Source organism: Taudactylus pleione, unplaced genomic scaffold (genome assembly GCF_031769625.1).
Source record: "Taudactylus pleione unplaced genomic scaffold, aTauple2 ptg000360l, whole genome shotgun sequence".
NCBI lineage: Eukaryota > Metazoa > Chordata > Amphibia > Anura > Myobatrachidae > Taudactylus > Taudactylus pleione.
In genome coordinates, this window is record NW_028284761.1 from 4,061,316 (window position 1) to 4,088,912 (window position 27,597).

At 39.7% G+C, this 27,597-nt stretch overlaps 1 protein-coding gene across 1 annotated transcript in view; it reads left to right on the forward strand.

The window, feature by feature from the left end:
• Positions 1 to 27,597, forward strand: part of CSMD3 (CUB and Sushi multiple domains 3) — a 1,208,248-nt gene that overhangs the window by 527,240 nt on the left and 653,411 nt on the right. Inside the window, exon 8 of the mRNA XM_088444368.1 lies at positions 17,499 to 17,576. Within this exon, the coding sequence (XP_088300494.1) occupies positions 17,499 to 17,576 (78 nt within the window). The remainder of the gene's footprint in view (positions 1 to 17,498; positions 17,577 to 27,597) is intronic.

Sequence of the window (27,597 nt, forward strand, 5' to 3'; positions counted from 1 at the left end):
GTACAAGGGGAGGAGTGTCTGTGTTATCAACTTGCAGAAATGCTTTGTGAAGATTGCTGGAAACACATATGCAAGAATTTGTCAATTCCAAGCATAGTGAGCATAAGATGGGTTCTTTACTTTCAGTGTAGTTAACCAAACTTTCCAATTGTCTGGATTTAGTTGGGATAGTCCTGGTTAGAGTGGTGAATAGTTGAGTAAGTCCTTTGGGGAAGGGCCAGTCTAGTCCTTCAGAAGTAGATTGTATACGGTCCGGACCTGAGGCAATGCCATCTTACCTGGTTGTCCTGACTTGAATACTGTAGTTGCCAGGTTGAAAGGTATGGTAAACATCTGTAAATGTTTTCTACATGTGGTGATGATAGCAAATTCATCATTATAAAGAATTAATTAAATGCCATTTTTAAATCTGCAGCAATAATTAATAGTTAACCTAGCAGAGTTTAATAACCTGTTTAATTTATCCAACTGCCATTTTTAGGGTCATAAAGTTATATTTTTACCTATATGCATCTCAATTTTGCCTTCTCCAGGATCAATACAAACAGAATTCCTGAAAGTTGAACTTGACAAACCTGTGTCTTTTTAAAGCTTATTATATAACTATGTAACCAGCAACACATTGGCATTTTTATTGCTTTAGGACTTGTACTTTTTTTGTATGTGAATGAAAGGAAAAATGTAATAGTGCTTTTTTATGATAAATTATTTTTTAAGACCTCCACAGCAGAAATACAGGGTATCAGTAAATGTTGCTTTCTATTTAAAGATTCACCTACTGAATTTCAATTTCTTCCCAATATAGCAGCAATTACTGCCATTTATCTTTAGCAGGTGAGAAAACTTTATGGATGACAGGAATTCTCAGTAGACTAGCCAAAACTAATTGTTTAGGAGGTGGCTCTTTTTAAAGGGTTAAACAATATATAAGAAAACTGTATTAAAAATATTTTAAAAAAATGTATCAGATTAAATAATTATTTAGTGCAATTTGTGTAAAAATAATAATTTTAGGATGAATATTACAGTTATAACAAGGGTGTAACTGATGTAGATATGGAACTCTTATTGGCTTTGGGGTCCATCTTCTCTATTGGGTCCAGATTATATACTTTCCTTTTATAATAATGTAAGCTGTTTTTTTCTTGCCATATATTGCCATGTACTGTTATACTTCACTATATAGCATGCTATGCAGGGATTCTCTGCTTGCCATTCTGTAAAATTATATGCAAGTTAAGGGACGACAATGCACATCTTAATGCAGTGATATGAGGCTCATGGCTAGGGAATAAATGGATGAATGTATTATCTTTTGTCAGGTCCCTGATTAATTGGTACTGTTGAAGTCAGTAGCTATACATTAATTGCTAAAATCTGTACTTTATTTATCAATTAATTTTGTAAATTATCCCAAACATGTTCAAGCTGTATTTATGTTCTTGTCAAAACTGCACTACCCCATCTATGTAATAGATTTTACTAACATGCCCTCCCCCTGGCCATAGATCCTGAGGTGCTACATGATGCCAAATCTTAATTGTGGTATCTGATTGGTCCACCGGCTCACCCTTCTCAACCTTGCCCCGGGAATTTTTTTTAAAAAAGCTCCTCAGGATGGGTGTTCAATACCAGCTAGAAAGTACTTTAAGGTATCTGCTTTTTTACCAAGATTCAAGATTTTATATTAGCAAATAATTATCACTATTTCTCATTCAGTATCCAGAAGCAGAATAAATATAACAAACAATACAATTTTTGGGGGGAGAGCAGGGGTGGCTTGGAATAAATTAATAGATTGTGCTAGTGGAGTTTTAATTTTAACAGTTGTGTTTTCTACCATCCGTAAGGGTTTAGCATAAATTTCTTATTTCTGCAATTCTGTAACCTCGTTCATTACCATTATTTATTTGAAACACATAAAGTACTGCTGCATGCCTAAAATGTGCAGCGCATAGAAGCTTAACACGCTATCCAATTATCTGGCATATTGCTCATTAACATTGCAATATCCTTTATGGTACAGTGGTTAATTAGGCAGAACATGATACCATATCACCATTACTTATTGTCACATCATTCTATGCTCTAACTACAACATTACGGCTTAATGTTTAAAATCATCTTGCTGTTAATTGCATTTCAAGGCAGCGACAGTGTATGGTTTCCCTGAATTCACTTAGTCTTCCTTTGATCCAGGAGTAATAAGAGCGATGAGTGGGTAAAATAGGGAATGGGGGGGTAAATGGAAAGCACTGTTGTACTATTATGAGTAACAGTAACTTTTATTTAAAGATATCTGGCACATTTAAAGGACTAGTCCTAAAGTACAAGTTTTCTTATGTACATGAGCTACTAATAACATTGACTAGTAGAAACAGTTATCAGATATTATTAGAACAGAAACTGTTTTAGAAGATGTAGTGACGCTAAGTGGAAGATTTATTTCTACAAATATGAGATTTCCTGTCAGTAATCCAATTTAATGAGACTGCAGTCAGCTTTAAAAAAACAAACAAAATTAAATAAATAAATAAATTTATTAATACAACAAAGAACAATACAGTAGCATTTTTCAACTGCACAGAAAATATAAAAAGAGGGTCATCGGTAGAGTTGGCTGCAACATGAATGCAATTTATGATTAAAAGAGGTGCACATACTTTAGAGGGCCTGATACAGAGGTGCACGCAGTGTACATGCCGTGCCCTAGCGGCTGATGTTTTCAGCATGCATGTGCGTGGCTTGCTCTGCATATGCATCCCGATGGTAAGCGCCAGGAACCGCAGAAAAAATTTGGATGCAGAGAGAGTCAATTTTGGTAGGCTTCTACAGAGGGGGGGGGGGGGTATTAGCCAGATGCGGGTGCCTTGCAGTCAGTGACTGTGTCTTAAAACTCAGTTTCACTGACCGCAGTGGCCATTTTTAAATGGAGTAGTTGCACTTGCCATAAGGCAGGTGCAATCTCCGATGATGCGCCTCATGGTGCAATTGACGATGCGGTCAATGGTGCATCTTAATACGCATAGCAGCAGATTAATATCGCAGCAGGTGAGCGTCTCTGTTCCACTGGCTATAGCATTAGCATAAAGATGCAGTCACTCTGCAGTGAAATACGCTGTCGCATCTGCAGTAGCATGCACTTTACAAGCAGGCCTAGAATATTTTAGCAATAGGCAGAGTTTGAGATACTTTCTGGTTGGCAACAACAGCATATGTGCTTGTTCTGTGCCAAGCACTTGCACAGATACTTATATCCTTCTGGAATGTTGTAAAACTTTTATTATATGTGCAAAAAAATGCTTTTTGCTATTAGGCATCAATGAAAACCCTCTAATACATCAGAAACAACTCCATGTCTCACATATACAAAAATGAAAAAGTTGGTTTACACACGCACACAAATACATAATATATATGCCAGATTACAGGCCCAGTGACAGGGGGGTACAAAGGGGATACTTATACCAGGTTCGAGCAGCAAAGACAGAAAGAAAGAGAGTCCAGCAGCTGGCACAAATAAGTTGTTTTTTTGCCTGTGCAGTTTTGTGTGACATCATGCTGTCATGCCACTGGATAGGAGAGGATCCAAGCCACCAGTAAAGAGAAGCAGTGTCAACTGACAGCAGGAGGTCAGAGTGCGCTGGGGAAACACAGGTCGGGCAGGTTTGGGAGTGCTGGAGCCAAAGTGATGAAGGGGTTGCGGGAACTCAAGTCACAGGGCTGGGGAGACACATGGGGATGTGCTGGAGAGATACAGGATGATCAGGCTGAGAGACAAAGGGGGATGAGGCTGAGAGACATGAGGGTGATGGTGAGAGACACAGGATGTTGGGGCTGAGAGACAAGGGAAGAATGATGCTGAAAACACAGGGGGGGTTAAGAGAGACACGGGAGACATGAGGCTGAGAGACACAGAGGAATCATGAGGCTGAGAGAAATGAGGGGATAAGGCAGAGAGACATGGGAGGTGAGGCTGAGGGACACATGGGGGTAAGACACAGGGTGGATGAGGCTGAGAGACACAGGAAGAGGCTCACAGAATGAGGCTCACAGAAAAAGGAGAATAAGGCTGAAAGATATAGTGCAGATGAGGCAAGGAGACACAGGGGAGCTGATCAGATGGCTGAAGATGTAGAGACTCAGAAGGATGAGGCTGGAGAGAAATTAAATTTTTATATTTTGTCAATGTATGGGGAATTTACATAGCTTTTTGGGAATATTTAAGTATTTTTTCTGTATAAATCAGCTAATATTTTTTTAAGTTGTCCTTTAGATAAAATTTAGCTGTCAGGATATTAATTCAAAAGTTTTGATATAACGGTGAGGAATAGCCTAGGAGCTTTGTAAACCAGTCCTACAATACAGTAGTGATTCTATAGACTCCAGTCACATATCAGGAAAGATTAAGTGACTATTGGTGGAGCATCTATTAAACTTGTAAGTAACATAACAAGGAGTAGCTTGCCACTGTTATTGGTGTGTGTGTGGTCTGGGGGACAGCTTGTATCTAAACTACTAAATGATTCTGACATCTCGGATCTATGTTTCAGCGAGTGATTTTTTTTTTAGGCTTATGTGTTATTTATAAGGAAGGTTCTAATTGCATTAAATCATATAATGTCCAGTTGGACATTTGCCTTCATTACCTAACTGGTACTAGAACAATGAAAGCTAACTGTTGATTGGCTGCGATGGCTTACCAGACATTTGTGTCACAGTTAGGGTTTAATTCAGAGATAAACGCTACTGCCGCCTGAGCTGCAATGTTGTATGTAGAGGCTGTATACAGTAAGTATATTCTGTAAGTATGCAAATGTCGCAGCTGCTGGGATTTGTATTGAGACACCCATCAACGGCTTTGCAAATAGCATCGACCATAGATCAGTCGATTATCAGACTTCTGTGTAACCCTATGGTCGTGCAGGAAGGGAGCCAGAAATGAAATGCTGGAGCCATTTTGACTGCATACGGGCAGTAGAGACCCGCCTTGAAAATGGTCATGAGAGGCCTGCATTTGAGCGCCACCTCCCAGTTTCTGCCCACAAATGACCCCTGTCTGTCAATCTAATTACACATGAAGCATCATTGTAAGCGTCTATGGTAATGACACTTGATGCATGCGCAACGTGACTCAGATGCATGTAGAAGACACTGATAATTGCTCAACTGCGGAAACATCGTCATTTCCTAAATTCTGAATTGCGCCTACAGATCCAATTACTAGTGGACAAAATAGGTTGGGGACATGGCTGGGCGGATCGGGCTAGTGGACTATGTTGTCTACAATATTATGTTGAAATAATGTAATAATACAGTAAATGGTCCCCCTTTACTAAATTTAAATGAGTTTAAATTTGCAAAGTAGATCTAAAGGTTCAAAAAGAATGCTTCTGATCATTAAATGGACTTTCTCTAGTTGTATCTCCAATAACTGTATCTAATACCTTTCTTACTGTAGCAGACTTGCAATATAAAGGGGACCAGGTAAATGAGTTCTCTATCTATACCTGCCTACAGTCATCACCTTTGGACAGAGCATTTGATGCTAATAAGTTCAAACAAATGATGTCGGACTGGTGTCAATGTGGTGGGATTTTGACATTGAGAGAATACTACAGTATACTGTATGTTTCCAGTCCAGTTGTGTAAGAGAATCTTATTTAAAAAGCTTTGAGTTAGTTACACTGTTAGAGAGTATGAAACTGATGGTTAGATATATTTTACCCTCATTTTTTACCCTAAGAACAAAAAAAGTTCATATACATGGACTTTATTGACTTTTACTGTTGAACAGTTTGATTTTGAAGTGTGCAGGTTATGCAAATGCTCTCAACTATTTGTGTACTAGGTACACTTTACAGATAAAAATACTGTGGGAAAAAGTATCTAGTGGCAAATGTTTTATTAATGGAAAGTAAGTGTGGCATAACTACCCCATGATGAGGAAGTAACTTGCCAGCTGTTGGGGGGGGAGGGGATGGCACTATTTGCTAGGCACCCAGCTTCTTCTCTAGCCACCAGCACAAGCTCCATCCCAAGGAGCTTTCTTTATTTATTAAGGAAACATAGCCTTCTACATAACACATATCATATACCATTTATGTTAGGGAGACAAATAAAAAATATATGTATTTTTTTTTTTTTATAATACTTACCATATGCTAATCACCTTTTATTTAATCCTTTAAATGGGGAGAAAGTGCAAATGTTCTATAATTTACACTTAAAATGTATAAGCAGCAAAATTATTTGTATATATGCAAAATATTTAGCTGCTAAACTTTATGCTTGTAAATGAAGTAATGTGTGCACTATATATCTACTTAGTTAACATTAAAATATTAAATTACTTTTGATTAGCATATGGTATTATAAATAAAAAAAAAATATATATATTTTTTTAAGATTTCTCTCCTTAATTGTAATTGTGTATAATATACACTACCCCTAATGTTTATTTGCAGTTGCTATTAACTTAACAACCACACATTGGATAGTTATGTGTGTTTGATATCTAACAAATTAGAAGTTCAATCCCAAGTCTTGTGGTGGAGGAAAGCCTGAAGACCCTTGCACCCTAAGAAGCTTTTTGATCCAAGAGGTAAGGGATGTCAATGGGTCCCCTTTAGATTTGGTGAAGGGAGATTGGAATATTTTTTCCCCTCAATGTGGGGCATTTGGTTCTAAAGGATTGAGGAGAATTGTGGCCTATGCCCCAGCACAGTTTTGCTCTATCCTGGGTGATTGGAGCATACATCTCAGGCTTCAATAAATAAAATGTGAAATATGTGATGTATTTCAGATTGTGTTTTTGTACTATACTACTGTCTTGAGCTATTGTTTCAGTATTGGGTGAAGGGACAATTTTCCACAGTTCCAAGTAAAACCTATTGGGTGCAGCACTGCATCTTCAGGCTTGAAGAGACACAGAGGAGGCCAGGAGTGACATTTGGAGTGCCTAGGGTAGCATAGGGGGGAGACCCTTACTTTGCTAGGGGTGCTTGGACCCCTAGATACATGCCTGACAGTAAGTATAATGTTGTGTGGCAAATACGTGAAGAGGTTCCCAAACTAAGTCCTCAAGGCACCTAAACAGTCTAGGTTTTAAGGGTATTCATGCTTGACCACAGGAAAAAAAACTTGAACTCTTGGGGATCGCATTTGGGAACCTCTGACCTAGTGTAAAATCTTATGATTAGGGATGTGCAGGCTCGGATAGGTTCGAGTTTGCACATTGAGTTCGGATTTTTCCCTCCAAAAAACGGAACTCAGAAAGAGGCAAAACGTCATCTTGCATGGTCGATCATCAAAGTCCAGGAATGATGATGTTCGTCCATGCAAGATGACGTTTTGCCTCTTTCTGAGTTCCGTTTTTTTGGAGGGAAAAATCCGAACTCAATGTGCAAACTCGAACCTATCCGAGCCTGCACATCCCTACTTATGATATCATTTTTTAGGTTTCAAATGTTGATCCAACACAATGATTAAAACATTCACTATAAAGCAAAAAACATTTGAAAAAAAAAAATTTTTTGGTTAAAGTAAAAAAGAGCGACACTAAAAAAAGAGCAATTTGACAACATACAGGACTAATACACAAGATGGCAGCAGCCATTATATGATGTAAGCATTGATTCAAAAAGATAGTCAGTGAGGCAATTGAAACGTATGTGTTTGAAAACCAGAGAATGTGACATTTAAGAAATTCTGACAGAAGCCCATAGAGACTTAACTACCTGTCACGGATGTATAAAGTTCTACAATTAATTCAATAAAATATAAAGGCTCAGAATTTGTCAGTTCCTCTCTTGAGAAAAATTAGTAACACCTTGTCTTATTTTATCTGTTCACAGAGGCCATTATATAGACCATGGAAACCTTCCAGCGCTAATGCTCAGAGGTGCATATTCAAAGAAACTTAGTATAATACTGTGCCAGTAGTGAGGTGACCTAAGTTTCAATAATTTAGCTTAACTGAAATATATATATACATATATATATATATATATACATATATAATGTATATATATATATACAGTCAGGTCCATAAATATTGGGACATTGACAGAATTTTCATATTTTGGCCTCTATTCACCACCACAATGGCTTTGAAATGAAACAAACAAGATGTGATTTAACTGCAGACTTTCAGATTTAATTTAAGGTTAATTACATCCAAATCAGGTGAACGGTGTAGGAATTACAACGGTTTCTATATGTGCCTCCCACTTTTTAAGGGGCCAAAAGTTATGGGACAAACTAAATAATCCTAAATCTAACTTTCTCTTTTTAATACTTTGTTGCAAATCTTTTGCAGGCAATTACATCCTGAAGTCTGGAACGCATAGACATCACCAGACGCTGGGTTTCATCCCTGGTGATGCTCTGCCAGGCCTCTACTACAAATGTCTTCAGTTCCTACTTGTTCTTGGGGCATTTTCCCTCCAGTTTTGTCTTCATCAAGTGAAATGCATGCTCAATCGGATTCAGGTCAGGGGATTGACTTGGCCATTGCATAACATTCCACTTTTTAACCTTAAAAAACTCTTTGGTTGCTTTTGCAGTATGCTTCGGGTCATTGTCCATCTGCACTGTGAAGCGCCGTCCAATGAGTTCTGAAGCATTTGACTGAATATGAGCATATAATATTGCCCAAAACACTTCAGAATTCATTCTGCTGCTTTTGTCAGCAGTCACATCATCAATAAATACAAGGGAACCAGTTCCATTGGCAGCCATACATGCCCACGCCATGACACTACCACCACCATGCTTCACTGAAGAGGTGGTATGTTTTGGATCATGAACAGTTCCTTTCCTTCTCCGTACTCTTCTCTTCCCATCACTCTGGTACAAGTTGATCTTTGTCTCATCTGTCCATAGGATGTTGTTCCAGAACTGTAATGGCTTTTTTAGATTTTGTTTGGCAAACTCTAATCTGGTCTTCCTGTTTTTGTGGTTCACCAATGGTTTGCATCTTGTGGTGAACCCTCTATATTCACTCTTGTGAAGTCTTCTCTTGATTGTTGACTTTGACACATATACATTTACCTCCTGGAGAGTGTTCTTGATTTGGCCAACTGTTGTGAAGGGGTTTTTCTTCACCAGGGAAATAATTCTTCTGTCATCCACCACAGTTGTTTTCCGTGGTCTTCCAGGCCTTCTGGTGTTGCTGAGCTCTCCGGTGCATTCTTTCTTTTTAAGAATGTTCCAAACAGTTGATTTGGCCACACCTAATGTTTTTGCTATCTCTCTGATGGGTTTGTTTTGATTTTTCAGCCTAATGATGGCTTGCTTCACTGATAGTGACAGCTCTTTGAATCTCATATTGAGAGTCGACATCAACTGATTCCAAATGCAAATGTCACACCTAGAATCAACTCCACACCTTGTACCTGCTTAATTGATAATGAAATAATGAGGGAATAGCCCACACTTGTCCATGAAATAGCTTTTGAGTTGATAGTCCCATTACTTTTGGCCCCTTAAAAAGTGGGTGGCACATATTGAAACCGTTGTAATTCCTACACCGTTCACCCGATTTGGATGTAATTACCCTCAAATTAAATTTGAAAGTCTGCAGTTAAAGCACATCTTGTTTGTTTCATTTCAAAACCATTGTGGTGGTGAATAGAGGCCAAAATCTGAAAATTCTGTCAATGTCCCAATATTTATGGACCTGACTGTATATATAATATTCCAAAAAATACAGCAATCTCAAAAGCAGATGTTTCTTGCCCTGGTGCTCTTCCCACTTCAATCACAAAAGCCACAGTAACAAATGATGGCACTCCGGGACTGATAGACATAAATCAAATGACCTCTTGGTAAAGGAGTTTGTCTCTCCGAAACATTGCCTATACACTAGACTGCGTTGGTGATTTGATTTATGTCTATTAGTCATGGAGAGCCTTCATTTATTACTGTGGCTATATATATAAATAATTACATAAGTACAGGATACTTGTCTTCAGCCAAACTCATTCCAGTGAAGTGCAGTAAGAGCGAAATTAGATAAGATGTAGTCATTCTGAATAATAACAGTAATGACGTGAGATTCCTCTCCACTTGTGATTCAACATAACCTAAATATCTTGAATCAATAATTGTAACACACAGGGCCAAACCAGGATAAGTGCAGTTGCCCAGTGTCCAGGTGCTGAACAACAGATGACATAGTAAAATCACATAGTAGGTGCAGCAGTAAAGACTTGCTTATGAACCTCAAAATCTTTGCAAAGCTTCTTTGTGAATGCAAATGCTACTATTTGTTCTAGCACATTACAAGGTATTTGGAAACATCACTGTCAAACAATATGTTGTTTATTTTGGGGGTTGAAAATGCTTTGGGTTGCAACAGTAAATGGTCGAATCTCCTGCCATTGAAGGACCATTCTCTTCATTACATCTTTAAAATTTTCTCAGTTTTACATCTTAATTTATTCACAATAGTGATTGGATTCTTGAACCAATTGGCAGAATCTGCTTTAGTTGGAAAATTTGAGACAATTTCTTAAACTTTAGAAAGGCTTACAGCTTTTAGTTAAATTTGAGCAAGTTGCACAAATCCAGCTGTTTTAAATATGTTTGGAATTAAATCACCTTATTCTACTGTATATTATGAAATGTATATAAAATGATTGCTGTAAAAAAAACTGTTTAAACACCAAATAATATAGGAATACAAGCTTTAGCAAGCAACATTGTATAATTTATTTTCACATCATTTTTTTACTGTGTATCCAAGCCACAAATTCCAGCATTGAAGCATGATATTGAACTCTAAACCACAAATTTGAACCACAAAAATACAATGATTGCGCCACAAATAATTTAGAGGTCCTCGAAACAGCCAAATTATGTTTAATTTATTTAAACTGGATTAAATAATTTCAGCATTTCCAATAGCAAGCATGATAACTATTATTCACCTACAGTCTCCTCATTTCAGCTTTGTCTGGTACCAGTAGCTCATAGAATACATATATACATATTTTATATATATATATATACATATTGTATCACCGGCACTCAAAAAATACTCTGAGCTGTAATTGTCCCGCTGGGGTGCTCACCCTGGGGTGTGAAACCCCTCCAATATTCTGTTGTAAATAAGCGGCACTCCCAGTCTTTCAATGGAAATGAGTGTTTACTGCATCAGTACATCAATGTTTCAGGGCCATCCTGATGAAGGGGGATGGCCCTGAAACGTTGATGTACTGATGCAGTAAACACTGGTTTCCATTGAAAGACTGGAAGTGCCGCTTATTTACAACAGAATATATATATATATATATATATATAAAATGTTATAATATATATATATATATATATATATATATAAAATACAAATCTTGAACAGCTAAAATATGCTATACCAAATCATAGAAATTTTTTTTTTGAGAAGTTTCTCTTCAATCCCACCTCTTTAGATAACACAGTTTTTTTATTATATTACTCTTTAATACGTCTCTAAAGCCTTAAGCTGGCCACACACTAGACCAACTTACATCCAACCAGCCAACTTGTTGATTGGTTGGAATGAAAATCTGGTAAGGAATGGGAGTAAATGATGATCAGCAATTTGCTCCTAAATGCCAGAAAACAGATGATAATGGTCGTCAGACAAGTTTGTTAAATGTTTGATCTAAACTATTTGGTCAAATAACAGTTTTTGTCCATTTTCCAGCATTTAGGAGCAAATTGCTGATTGTCATTTGCTTTCATACCTTACCTGATTTTCTTTCCAACCGATCAACTACTTGGCTGGTTGGACAGATAATCTTTAGATGTGTGGCCAGCTTTAATCCTTGCATATATTTAATCCTATTTGATGCTCAATATCTATAATTATTAATTGTATTTTCTCAACACTGTTGAGATGATCTAGTGCAGTGGTTCTCAAACTCAGTCCTCAGGACCCCACACAGTTCACATTTTCCAGGTCACCCATCAGGTGCACAGGTGTATTCATTACTCACTGACTCCATAGGAGGAGCTAATCATTTAACTTGAGGAGACATGGAAAACATGCACTGTTTGGGGTCCTGAGGGCCGACTTTGAGAACATGTGATCTAGTGAATACAAACCACCAATTATCGCTCATTATAATTAGAGATGAGCCATTCAGTTTTGCTGAAAACTGAACACACTCAAACTTTGAGTTTCCAAGTCGAACTGAGTCCTGACTCATATCACTTTGGGATTCTTAGTAGAACAAAGCCCGGACTCAGGTCCCCTCAGAAGTTGGATCTAAAAACCAGATCCCTTGTATTTTGAATTGCATTTAAGTTCCTCTCTCATGATTTCAGGTGCTATGAGGTGGTCAAAATTGACTAGAAATGACTGTAAATAAATTTAATTCATGTAAATAATACTAAAAAAAGGGTCCTGTTTTTATCAATTTTTCGAACCAAAACACTTAGGGTAATTTTGCCAAATCCAAAACAGGAGGATGATTTAGAACCAAAACCAAAACACGGGGGTCTGCAAACATCTCTAATTATAATTAGGAGTCAAGACCTTCTGTCACTCACATGATTTAGATTTTATATAGGGGATTATGTAACCCCTGACATTCTGAGTAAGAAGAGATGTTATATATGCCAAACGAATAAATAAATAAAAGTGCACCATGTAGCCAATTATTACAATCATGGTGCATTACTGATTAAAATGTATTTAAGCACAAAGTTGACCTTGCAGAGTGTTAGATTTATCAAACAGTTTTCTTTTAATAAGCAGAAGGGCAAATCATTTTAATTCATTTGTGTTTTTGCTGAGTAAGAGTTCTGGCAAGCTGTGTCTTTTTTGTCTTTTCTCTCCTTCACCTAAGCACTTCGCTGAATTGCTACTTCCACTGTAGATAATTTACTAATCCGCTTATCAGTGTCAATTTCCCATTCATTTCTCAATTTTGTCTAGATCATCAGTTAGTATTTCTGGTAAAATATATATATATACAGTATATATTAGAGTAATCCCAGATTTATCAGTTTAGTCTGTGCTGTAGTATTTGAAATTCTCTTGTAAGTGTTAAAAACAAAAATGGCAGCTACAGTGCAATTAACGACAGTGACTTAATTATTATTTTTTTATTATCTTTAGCTGTGTCTCAGCTTGCTAGAACATTGTCTTGTAGATTGTTAATCTAGACATGATCATACTGTTCACTGCTAACAACATTCACAAGACCTTATCATAACCAAATGTGAATGTGATAAAGGTTTGATATTTGGGGGTGTGGGTACATATTTTTTATGCACATTATAGTTCCTTTAGGAGGGTCATGAACACAACAGGAAGTGTTTTAGCCACTAGAACAGTTAGTAACTAGGGACAATATCTTAACAGTTATTATTTATTACCAGTTATTCATATAGTGCATGCTTATTACGAGGCGCTTTACAGAGAATATTTAGCCATTCAAATCAGTCCCTGTCCCATTGGAGCTTACAATCTGTATTCCCTACCACATGCACACACATACACACTAGGGTTATTTTTTTTTGTTTGTAGCCAATTACTATATTTTTGGAGTGTAGAAGACAACTGAAGTACCTGGGGGAACACAAACAAGCACAGGGAGAAACTCCACACAGTTACGTACTGTAGGTCCGTGATGGAGTTGGAACTTAGGACCTCAGTGTTGTGAGGCAGTAATGCTAGCCATTACACCATCCTTGCTGCCTTCACTTGTCCCTTCATAAAAGCCATTTTATACAGTACTGTGACCATATACTTGCATGAGTATTCCTTGTTTTACTCTTTCATGGACTTACATATTAGGTTTATTGTATGTTAGGTACTGGAGATAATCAAGGGCAGATAAAGATGTTGCTTTAGCTTTACTATGAAAATCTCCTACTGTGTCTCTTGGACATTGCCATGGTAGGGCTGAGAGGTGACATGTTCTGGCATACCTCCCACGATGCATGTGACATCATAAGGTCACATAACAATAACTGCAGAGCAAGAAGAGGGGCACCGGGTGAACACAACCCTTGTTATTGGCCTACTCCTGGAGAATTTACTCAGAATCTGACTATTGATACTCATTCACCAAATTTTGTGTAAATTGTTTATCCATTTCTGTATCAATGAAAGTAAGAATACACAACTAAAATGAAAACAAAAAAGAAATAAAGTGACCATGAATAAATTTGAAGTAGATACTATGAGCCTGATTTAGTGGAGCATGAAATCCATGTGCAATAGCGATGTTCACATAGTTGAGCAATTATTTGAAACTGCCCAAGAACCCCTACAGCACATGCATTACACAAAGTGTACACACAAAGATGCTACTGCGCACGGTATAGATGGTAGCTGAAATGGGGGGGGCTGCATCATGGAAATTCCCCGGCAGTTACTGGGAGCTGACTAGAAGTGAACGCAAAAAAGTCAGTGGCATGGGCATGTTATGTGAGAGTTGACTGTGTGTCGGTGAAAGCGGCTCTCAGTTGCACAGCCTGTGAGGCCATAGACAGAAGGACAAATTGTAACTGCCACAGAGGAGGTGCACATATTGATGTTGTGAGTGGTGGTGCACTGATGGTGTTACAGCATGGAGATATGCTGAAAGTGGGCGTCTCAGTCCTTGCTCATTCAAACATAGGCTACTACACTAGGGGAAGGGCTGATACTAACATTTGCATATAATCACAGCAGCAATGCTGGCAGCAGCATCCACCTATGAATCAGGCCCTAAGCTTCTTCAGGAGACCAAGCCCCCCCTTCCCTCGCACAGAAAAGAAACCCCAAAAAAGAATACATTACTTAATGGCAAAACACAAACAAATGATGTAATATTCAAAGCAATCTTATTTTTCTGCTGGGGATTTAATTCTCTGCTTGAACACTTGGATACTGTATGTCACATAATTATATTAGCCAAAGATGCAGATTTTATTTTTTTAATCTATTATTTATTTACATTTAATATATATTAAAGTCACATTTTGGGTAACTGTTGCCTTACACCCTGTAATATTTTCAGTAAAATAAAATTATACTATGTACAGAGATATTCGTTTTTTATTTGTCTTAACGTCAATGAGTTACAGAAGTTTGAACTTAAGAAGTTTTGAGGTACAACCTTATTGGTATTTTGGCCTTGAACCCTCTCTTTTACCTTGTATTTGTATTACCTTAATAAACAAGTTCCATAGGATAGAAATAAATTAAACATAATATTTTAATAAAGGTAGATCATATTATTATATAATGTTTCAATTAAACATGTTTTTCTAAATTGAAAAGATCAGCATAAACCAAAAATACACTGATAGCTGAAATGGCTGCTGCATACTAGGGTCCATAGTGTGTCTTTTCTTGTGTGTTTGTTTCTTGTGTGTGTATGTGTATTCTTTTGTGTTTGTTCTTGTGTGTGTGTGTTCTTATATCAAGGAAAATAAAATGTAAGCTCCAATGGAGCAGGGACTGATTAATGACCATTATTTTCTGTACAGTGCTGAGTAATTTGGTGGCCTAATAATAATAATAATAATAATAATATTAATAATATTATTATTATTATTATTATTATTATTATTCAGTACATCTTTAGCAAATGGACTCTTTATCTTTATGTACTGTACAAGTTGATGTGATTGAAATTGAATGTGTAACATGCCCATACTGTATACAGTGTTTGAAGTCGCCTTCAGCAGCCTTTATTTCCATTTACATATTTTTATTGTTGAACACGATTTCACTTGTTAAATGTTGAACCGCCTTGATATTCACAAAAAGCAGATAAAGATTTTTTTTTTATACAGCTGAATGGATAACATTATCTTTTGTCATACTTGGGTGCATATAAATGGTTCTACTTTGTTCCAAGATTTTGAACAGTTTGTGCAACATTTTTCTCTGCATGAATTAATAAATAAGTAGCCTGTTAAAAGCTTTTGGCAAAACATCTAGATTCCAGTAATTTCATTTTCTATAATGGATCTGTGTTTTCCCCCACATGCTTTTAATCCCCTTTGGTCTTTTAAAGTCTGAGAAATCCAGTTGATTTTCTTTTTTCTTTATTTTAAATAATGGCTTACCAGCCAAAAATGTATATCTGAATATCTTATAGTATATCTTGGTTTTATTTGCAATACTTTCACCTCAAGTGCAAAATACTGTATGTATTGTTTTTCCTGATAACATAAGGATACATAGTTGGTGTCTTTAAGTCTAGTATGATTGCTGTACATTAAACTTTTTTACACAGCTCTAATTGTTATATTTCATATCTACATTTTTAACAATTCATTACAACTTTATTACTAAGATCCATCAATACATTTTTCAAATATTTTTTTTGTGTTGCCTCTAATTTCAGAAGTTAACACACAATATTTATTATATTTTTACAATTTTTTTTGGTCATATTTTCCTTTAGTAAAATAAATATCTAATGTATTTAACTGTAATCAATCTTAGTATATTGTTCAGTAAAAGGCACTCTGAAGCACTAAAAAGGCCACATGGGATGTCCTCTAACCTTCAGTAAGGCCACACAGTATCCTCAATCTCCAAAACAAGTAAAATTGATGCACCATATAAAAGAGACATCTCTCCATTTTGTCTGACTTTGTTTCTTTATTTACAGTGTGTTTGATGAAGTTATTAGTTAAAAAAAATATGTCCATCTTTTGTTGAATATACATATTTAACCAAAGTACAACTCACCAAAGATACGGAGCACTTAAGTCCCTTCTAATAAGCGTAGAGTTAGGGTACATTATTCCCCATATTATTCACAAGTGACAAATATGTACTGTATAGCAATTCTTGAGCATTGATGAAACACATGACTAATGTACACATGTACACATGACTAATCTTTAAAATTATCCTTCAGGGAATATAATTGTCATTGAAGACAAAAATATTCCTGGCCGAGAAAATCACCTTATACCAACAACTCCATTTGTTGCAAATGAGAGGTATATAGTAAATGATGGGAAATAATGTGCCACTTCTGTAAATACTATACACAGAACTACATTTTATCTATACTGATATATGATTGATTCAGTACATTATAGAATGATAGATGAATAGATAAATAAATAGATTGATAGATGATTGATAGATAGAAGATTTATATATAAAATATACGAAATAGAAACAGAATATGATAGATAGATAGATAAATATATGAGATAGATAGATAGGCAGACAGACAGACAGAATATATGTACTGTATATAGATAGATAAATAGATATTAGATATATATTAGGTAGACAGATGGATATATATGACCGTGCGTGCTCTAAATTGCATCTCTTGAATGATATCGCTTTCAGGAACTGGTTGACTGACAGGCCACATGAAAGATCACAAAATGCTGCTAGCATTGAATCGGCTCCCACGGCAACTGTCCCCTTAAACCGTAACTGTCACGCTGACAACAACAAAAAGTTTTAAAAAAAATGAAACACATACTGTAGACTGTTTTACCTTATACATGTTCTTCTTTGTTTCTCTAACTAGTGAAAAGGTCCATAGATTATAAATCTAGAGGATTTAAATTGTTTCCAGGGAAAGACCTCAACAGCAAGTTTTCTATCTGTGAGTGTACCTTTTGTTACTCTTTTTGGTGCAACGTTGACCTCTTGTGTCTGTGTTTGTTTCTGTTACTGAGCCATTGCAACATGTTTAATATGCCATCAATTATTCATATTAATTGTTAGTTTGCATGCTGCTGATTGTAAGAGAAGTAACATCTGAATTAGACAACATTTTAATGAAAAATAAATTCTAAAGCATTCAGAATACAGGGCTTGTGAATTTTAATGATTAGGCAATGTTCCTGATATACATTATAGTATTACAATATTACAATATATACTATATACTGTATATATATATATATATATATATATATATTTACTGTGTATACATACAGATACTGTATGCCTGCGAGTGAACACGTGTACTGTGTTCTCACCCGTGCCACCATGGGAATGCAGGGTGCGATCGAAGTGCATGCCATAGCGTACCGTAGCATATGCAGGCACGGGGAATCGTATGGCGCAATGCGTGCACACATTTGTGGCACGATCAGCAACAATGTAACTGGGTGCATCTGTACATACATAAAATAGGCATTAAATCAAGGCACTTAGCTATCAGACAACACCATTTATTTATATATGTATGTTTATATATACTGTATATTTTTATATGTATATATATTTAGGTTCAAGCAAGGGATGGCACTCCGGGACTTGTACAGAAATGAGAGAGTCGATGTTACAGCAACGTTTCGGTTTTAATAACAAACCGTCATCAGGCATGCCTGATGACGGTTTGTAATTAAAACCGAAACGTTGCTGTAGCATCGACTCTCTCATTTCTGTACAAGTCCCGGAGTGCCATCCCTTGCTTGAACCTATTTAATTTTTTGGCTGGAGCACCTGGGCCTGCTGTTTTTTGGTATGGTGAGTGCCAGATTTATGCGGTTGTCGTGTGTATATATATATATATATATATATATATATATATTAGGGATGTGCAGGCTCGGATAGGTTCGAGTTTGCACGTTGAGTTCGGATTTTTCCCTCCAAAAAAACGGAACTCAGAAAGAGGCTAAACGTCATCTTACATGGACGAACATCATCATTCCTGGACTTTTGTCCAGGAATGATGATGTTGGTCCATGTAAGATGACGTTATCTATATATATATATATATATATATGTATATATCTATATATCTATATATATGTATATATCTATATATCTATATATATGTCTTTATCTATATATATGTATCTATATATATATATATATATATATATATACATATATATATATATATATATATATATATAAAGACACACAAATGTGTGTGTGTGTAACTTTACTACAATGCACCGCATGAACAGTGCCTGATATGAAATGTACTGTATATATAGAAAATCAAGGGATGCTCAAGGTGTGATGTTATTTATCAATAGTTAGAGTATACAAATGTAAGTAGTTGAGCACTTTAAATGTTCAATCAAGATGAGACATCTCCTAACAATTGGTCTCCTCTTGGATAAAGTAACAATAATACACCCTTGGGGGGGTTGTGTGGGAGGTGGGAGTGGTGACCTAGTGCCAATATTGATGATCCAAGTCACATATTGGAAGCATATTTTAAGATATTTTAGCTAATGCATATCTCACTGTATGTTGTTACCAATGGGGGAACTCTTTAGATGATCCCCTCATCATTCTCATCCAGATGTAGGCTGAAAGAAATCACAGGAGAGCTTCCACACTATAGTACGTCCCATAACATTTTTCTTTACTCCATTAATCATGATCTTCAGACGTCCGGACTGTCTCTGATCTGAGGATCACAGGTAGGTTCAAAAGCACCAGACACCATGGGAGTCCACAACTCAAGAGACAGTTCGGAAGTCATGAGATCGCCATTGCCAGAGGACGGTGGATACAACATCTCTGATTGATGTGCTTTGATGTTATGTAGAAATGTGAGCAATTTTAATTGTTTAATTTAAAATATATATGATACATACTGTATCATGGGAGCACTTTTGTGATTTGATTAATTAATTTAATTAAAACATCTTGAAGAAAGCCTCCAATTTGTGACTTGAATTATCAATATTGTTGCTATGTAATTGAATGCACTATGAGCTCCCTCCTGTATGGATGTACAGTATGTGTGTGCATATGCACGGCTGCAATATAGCTTTCACCTTTGAATCAAGCCCTATGTCTCTCAATGGCCTGTAATTTGCCCTAAAAATAGAGGATATTCTACCCTATCAGAAACCTATTGCTCAGACTGACCATTATTATTATTATCATTATCCTTTGGTATACCCCTTTTACACCAACCAAATAACCTGGGTTATATCCGGGTAGGGCCACAGTGTGAATGGCTAACAAAAAAATAACCCTGGGCGATTTACCCGGCAATCTCTGAAAAACACTGATTGGAGCAAATGGGGCGCGGGCAGATGATGTCATTTGTCAGTGCCCTGCAGAGAGAGACAGCACATGCAGCCATCGCGTGCCTGCCTAACCCCCTGCACCACAGCAGCCAGACCAGCCTGACCAACAGCCACAACAGTAGGTAGACAAACAGCCTGCCAGAGCCAGAGCTGCACCCTGCACCACAGCCTGACCAGCAGCTATAAACGCAGGCTGATACATAGCCTGCCACAGCCAGAACTGCAGTCTGCCATCATTGCGGCAATGCTGTGAGCAGTCCCCACCCCTCCCTTTTGTTGCCTTTTGTGACCTCATCTTTGTCAGCCCTTAAAAAAGTCAATTGTTAATGACATCAATAGGGAAAAGCAGGGATTACCCAGGTTCAATGTAAACGGGGCCAACCTGGGAACAACCCGGGTCGAGTTGCAGTGTAAACTAGGAGTGAGCGGGTTCGGATTTCTGAAATCCGAACCCCCCCGAGCCCCCCGGATCCGAGTCCGATCCGAGTCAGGCTCGACTTTTCCCGCCTGACTCGGATCTGAAATCGAGGCAATACGTCATCATCCCGCCTTCCGAGTCTCGCGGGTTTTGGATCCTATATAAGGTACCCGCGTCGGCGCCATTTTCTCACTCGGCTGTGGACAGTGAAGAGGGAGGGTGGGAGTTAGGGCTGTGTAGTGTAGTGTAGTGCTGCTGTTGTCCACTACTTCAAAGTCCATAGGGGCTGGCTGTGTTGTGCTGTGCTGCTGTTGTTAATAGGGGCTGTGTCCACTACTTCAAAGTCCATAGGGGCTGGCTGGACTGTGTTGTGCAGTCAGTTCTCCATAGGGGCTGTGTCCACTCCAAAGTCCTGTGCAGTGTCCCAGTCCTAAAGGGGTGCTGTAGTGTTGTCCAGGGGGTGCACTGTCCATCAGGGGTGCTCCCCCCAAGTGCTAAAAAAATTATATATTTTCTGTGTTTGTGAATTGTGTGCGCAGTAGCCGCACGTGCATCAACCAAGTAGTGCCAAGCGTGCGCCTGTGTCATAAGTAAAGGGCCAGCTGGCTTGACCATTAAAGGGTGCTGTAACCCCCGAAAGTACACTCCAGTCCAAACCAAAAAAAAAATTATTTTCTGTGTTTGTGAATTGTGTGCGCAGTAGCCGCACGTGCATCAACAAAGTAGTGCCAAGCGTGCGCCTGTGTCATAAGTAATGGGCTGGCTGGCTTGACCGTTAAGGGTGCTGTAACCCCCGAAAGTACACTCCAGTCCAAACCAAAAAAAAAATTATTTTCTGTGTTTGTGAATTGTGTGCGCAGTAGCCGCACGTGCATCAACAAAGTAGTGCCAAGCGTGCGCCTGTGTCATAAGTAAAGGGCCGGCTGGCTTGACCGTTAAAGGGTGCTGTAACCCCCAAAGTACACTCCAGTCCAAACCAAAAAAAAAATTATTTTCTTTGTTTGTGAATTGTGTGCGCAGTAGCCGCACGTGCATCAACAAAGTAGTGCCAAGCGTGCGCCTGTGTCATTAGTAAAGGGCCGGCTGGCTTGACCGTTAAAGGGTGCTGTAACCCCCGAAAGTACACTCCAGTCCAAACCAAAAAAAAAATTATTTTCTGTGTTTAGCCGCACGTATATATCAAATTGATATAACATAAATGGAGGACCAAACTTTCTCCGATAAAAATAAAATAGAGAAAGATCAAGAACCACTTCCTCCTAGTGCTGAAACTGCTGCCACTAGTCATGACATAGACAATAACATGCCATCAACGTCGTCTGTCAAGGCCGATGCCCAATGTCATAGTAGAGGGCACATACAATCCCAAATGGCAAAGTTCAGGAAAATGACCTTGAAAAAGACATTTAAATCAGCTGAAGAGAAACGTAAACTTGCCAATATGCCATTTACGACACGGAGTGGCAAGGAACGGCTAAGGTCAATCCCTAGTATGTTCATGACTAGTGGTTCAGCTTCACATGACGATGGAAGCCCTCCTCCCACTAAAAAAATCAAAAGAGTTAAGCTGGCAAAAGCACAGCGAAGAACTGTGCTTTCTAAGAAGATATCACAAATCCTCAAGGAGAGTCCAAGTGTGGTGGTGGTTGCGATGCCTGACCTTCCCAGCACTTGACGGGAAGAGGTGGCTCTTTCCACCATTTGCACGCCCCCTGCAAGTGCTGAAAGGAGCACCCACAGTCCACTTGCTGATATGTAAATTGAAGATGTCACTGTTGAAGTACAACAGGATGAGGATACTGGTGTAGCTGGCGCTGAGGAGGAAGTTGGCGAGGAGGATTCTGATGGTGATGTGGTTTGTTTAAATCAGGCTCCGGGGGAGACAGTTGTTGTCCGTGGGATGAAAAAGCCCATCACGGTCATGCCTGGGCAGAAGACCAAACATTCCACCTCTTTGGTCTGGCAATATTTCTATCCAAATCCGGACAACAACTGTCTTGCCATATGTACCATATGTAAAGGTGAAATAAGTTGGGGTAGGGATGTCAACCACCTAGGAACATCCTCCCTTATATGGCACCTGCAGCGCATTCATAAAAAGTTACTGTCAAGTTCAGAAACTTTGGCTAAGACCGTAAGCAGTCCAGGGACACCTAAATCCCGTTGTCCTGTTGTATCCAAGCACCTGCAAACCACACCGTCAACTCCCTCCTCGTCAATTTCCTCCTTAGTCAGGATCGGAAGTAGTCCTGCAGGCCATGTCACTGGCATGACTGACTCTCCTATCTGGGATTCCTCTGGAGGATCCTGCATTGCTACGCCTACTGCTGCCGCTGCTGCTTTTGCTGCTGCTGGGAGTCGTTCATCATCCCAGAGAGGAAGTAGGAACACCACTACTTTTACTAAACAATTGACCCTCCAACAGTCCTTAGCGAGGAGGATGAAGTACGACAGCAGTCATCCTGAAGCAAAACGTATAACTGAGGCCTTGACTGCTATGTTGGTGTTAGACGTGCGTCTGGTATCCACCATTAGTGCAGTGGGATTTAGACAATTGAGGGAGGTAGTGTGTCCCCGGTTCCAAATCCCGTCTAGATTCCACTTCACTAGGCAGGCGATACCGAGACTGTACAGAAACGTCAGAAAAAGTGTCCTCAGTGTCCTGAAAAATGCCATTGTACACAATGTCCATTTAACCACGGACATGTGGACAAGTGGAACAGGGCAGACTAAGGACTATATGACTGTGACAGCCCACTGGGTAGATGTATCACCTTACGCAGCAACAGCAGCAGCGTCACCAGTAGCAGCATCTCAGAAATGCCAGCTCATTACAAGGCAGGCTACGCTGTGTATCACCGGTTTCAGTAAGAGGCACACCGCCGACAACATCTTAGAGAAACTGAGGGAAATCATCGCCCAGTGGCTTACCCCACTTAGACTCTCCTGGGGATTTGTGATATCTGACAACGCCACCAATATTGTGCGGGCATTACATCTGGGCAAATTCCAGCACATCCCATGTTTTGCTCACACAATAAACTTGGTGGTGCAGAATTTTCTGAAAAGCGACAGGGGCGTGCAGGAGACGCTTTGGGTGGCCCGAAAAATTTCTGGCCACTTTCGCCATTCAGCGACTGCGTGCCGAAGACTGGAGCACCAGCAAACACTCTTGAACCTGCCCCGCCATCACCTGAAGCAAGAGGTTGTGACGCGGTGGAACTCAACCCTCTATATGCTTCAGGGGATGGAGGAGCAGCAAAAGGCCATACAAGCCTATACATCCACCTATGACATAGGCAAAGGAGGGGGTATGCACCTGACTCAAGCGCAGTGGAGAATGATTTCCGTGTTGTGCAAGGTTCTCCAGCCCTTCGAACTTGCCACACGTGAAGTCAGTTCAGACACTGCCAGCTTGAGTCAGGTCATTCCCCTCATCAGGCTTTTGCAGAAGCAGCTGGAGAAAGTGAAGGAGGAGCTAAGACGGAGCGATTCCGCTCGGTATGTGGGACTTGTGGATGAAGCCCTTCATTCGCTTTGCCAGGATTCCAGGGTGGTCAATCTGTTGAAATCAGACCACTACATTTTGGCCACCGTGCTCGATCCTAGGTTTAAAGCCTATGTGGTGTCTCTCTTTCCGGCTGACACAAGCCTGCAGAGGTGCAAAGACCTGCTGGTGAACACACTGTCAGCTGAAGCGGAACGTGACACGTCAATGGCTCCTTCTTCATTTTCTCCCGCAACTGGGGCTGCCAGGAAAAAACTTAGGTATCCTAAGCAACCCGCTGGCGGTGATGCAGGGCAGGCAGGACCAAGTTTGGACATCTGGTCCGGGCTGAAGGACCTGGCAACAATTTCTGACATGTCTACTGTCACTGCATATGATACTGTCACCATTGACAGAATGGTGGAGGATTACATCGGTGACAGCATCCAAGTAGGCATGTCAGACAGTCCATACCTGTACTGGCAGGAAAAAGAGGCAATTTGGAGGCCCCTGTACAAACTGGCTCTATTTTACCTGAGTTGCCCCCCCTCCAGTGTGTACTCCGAAAGAGTGTTTAGTGCAGCCGGGAACCTTGTCAGCGAAAGGCGTAGGAGGTTGCTTCCACAGAATGTGGAGAAGATGATGTTCATCAAAATGAATTATCAGCTCTTCCAGGGAGACCAGCCTCCAGAAGGTACAGAGGGACCTGTGGTGGTGGATTCAAGTGGGGACGAGTTAATACTTTGTGAGGATGAGGATGTACACACTGAAGAGGGTGAGGAATCGGTGGATGAGGAGGATGAGGATGACATCTTGCCTCCGTAGAGCCAGTTTGTGCAGGGACACATTAATTGCCAGCTTGTTTTGTGGGGGCCCAAACGAACCAATCATTTCAGCCACAGTTGTGTGGCAGACCCTGGCGCTGAAATGATTGATTTGTTAAAGTGTGCATGTCCTGTTTATACAACATAAGGGTGGGTGGGAGGGCCCAAGGACAATTCCATCTTGCACCTCCTCTTTTTTTTCTTTGCATTATGTACAGTTTGGGGCCTAGTTTTTCTAACTGCCATCCTGTCTGCCACTGCAGTGTCACTCCTAGATGGGTCACGTGTTTGTGCCGCCCACTCGTGTCGCTTAGCATAGTCATCCAGCTACCTCGGTGCAACCTTTTGGACATAAAAACACTATTGTGAGGTGTGAGGTGTTCAGAATAGACTGGAAATTAGTGGAAATTAAGGTTATTGAGGTTAATAATAGCATAGGAGCAGAAAAACCTACAAATTCTGTGATTTTAGCTGTTTTTATGCTTTTTTTCAAAAAAATACAGATCCAAAACACAAAACCCAGAACTCAAAACACGGAAGGGTGGTTTTGGCAAAACCAATCCAGATCCAAAACACGAAGAAAGATCCAGATCCAAAACCAAAACACAAAACACGAAAAGTGGCCGGTGCACACCCCTAGTGTAAACAGGGTTTGAAGCCGGGTTCGACCCGGGATTAACCAGTGTTCAAATTCCTGGGTCTGACCCAGGATTTTGGTGTAAAAAGGGTATAATATGGCACCACAGGGGGTACGCAGCACCTTACAGTGTATGTTATGTAGTCAGGAGAAGGAGTGAAAAAATATCTAAATGTACATAGAATGCTGATAAAGATTCACAGTGGCACTTTTTTTTGCGCTAGTGTACCTACCTTTCCTCCAATCGTATTTGAAGGTAAAGTCAATCTGCGCCCATGTTTTAGTTGTTGCTGAATATGCTAGATGCATAGTGAGAATAGTATATATACCAAAAATTGTGCAAAAAAAAAAAAGTTATCGTTACAAAAGTAGGCATTTTTACTTTCAAGCAGGTTTGGGAGATTGAGAAAGTTTGGGTGTATTTTGATGGTGTGGGAGATTTGAATGGAGGTGGTGGCTCTGGGATGAGGGAAGATAAAAAGCTCTATATTAGACATGTTGAGCTTTGGGTAGTGTTGGGACATCCATGAGAAGATGGCAAGTAAGAGGAGAAAATTTGAGATAGCCGCCCTATATTGCCTAAGTTCTTCATATTATCTCTAACTCCACTCAATGTCCAGCAGTAGTGGCATCTACTATTTACACAGTACTATTGCATTATTTAGAGATATAGGCCCTCATTCAGAGCCGCTCGTAAGCGGCAGTACGCTCGTTCCGAGCGATATTTGCACATCTGCGCATGCGTACGGTTTTTAGTACGCATGCGCGAACCAGTCAGTGCGGCCGAAAATCGTTTGTTCGCTATATAGCGAGTGCCTGCTAATTTGAGTGACAGAATGAGGCGTATGTGGGTGGTAACAGGGGAAGGTGCTTGAAAAGGGGGAGTGGAGATCAGAACGCAGGCGTGCTTAAAGGTCAAAGCGGGCGTTTTATGGGTGTGCATAATTAATACAGCAGCGTCATTCACCACGTCACTGGGTTATTTTATAGTCAGAACTGCTCGCAATATTGTGGTTGAAAAAACCAACCACAAGAATAGCGAGCAGTTCATACGCTGTTCGATGTACTTGATTAATCTAATAAATAGCGGACATGACGTATGATGCGAGCGGCCAGGGGGCATTTTTATCAAATAAACGAGCGTATGTTTTGCTCGCTCGTTCAGACATGGAGGCGGCAACAGACCGCAAAGAGCGAACGGTTCATTTGAATAGCCACCCCCTTTTTATGAATGAGCGAGCGCTAATTGCGAGCGGCTCTGAATGAGGGCCCTAGGCCCTCATTCAGAGCCGCTCGTAAGCGGCAGAACACTCGTTCCGAGCGATATTTGCACATCTGCGCATGCGTACGGTTTTTAGTACGCATGCGCGAACCAGTCAGTGCGGCCGAAAATCGTTTGTTCGCTATATAGCGAGTGCCTGCTAATTTGAGTGACAGAATGAGGCGTATGTGGGTGGTAACAGGGGAAGGTGCTTGAAAAGGGGGAGTGGAGATCAGAACGCAGGCGTGCTTAAAGGTCAAAGCGGGCGTTTTATGGGTGTGCATAATTAATACAGCAGCGTCATTCACCACGTCACTGGGTTATTTTATAGTCAGAACTGCTCGCAATATTGTGGTTGAAAAAACCAACCACAAGAATAGCGAGCAGTTCATACGCTGTTCGATGTACTCGATTAATCTAATAAATAGCGGACATGACGTATGATGCGAGCGGCCAGGGGGCGTTTTTATCAAATAAACGAGTGTATGTTTTGCTCGCTCGTTCAGACATGGAGGCGGCAACAGACCGCAAAGAGCGAACAGTTCATTTGAATAGCCACCCCCTTTTTATGAACGAGCGAGCGCTAATTGCGAGCGGCTCTGAATGAGGGCCCTAGGCCCTCATTCAGAGCCGCTCGTAAGCGGCAGTACGCTCGTTCCGAGCGATATTTGCACATCTGCGCATGCGTACGGTTTTTAGTACGCATGTGCGAACCAGTCAGTGCGGCCGAAAATCGTTTGTTCGCTATATAGCGAGTGCCTGCTAATTTGAGTGACAGAATGAGGCGTATGTGGGTGGTAACAGGGGAAGGTGCTTGAAAAGGGGGAGTGGAGATCAGAACGCAGGCGTGCTTAAAGGTCAAAGCGGGCATTTTATGGGTGTGCATAATTAATACAGCAGCGTCATTCACCACGTCACTGGGTTATTTTATAGTCAGAACTGCTCGCAATATTGTGGTTGAAAAAACCAACCACAAGAATAGCGAGCAGTTCA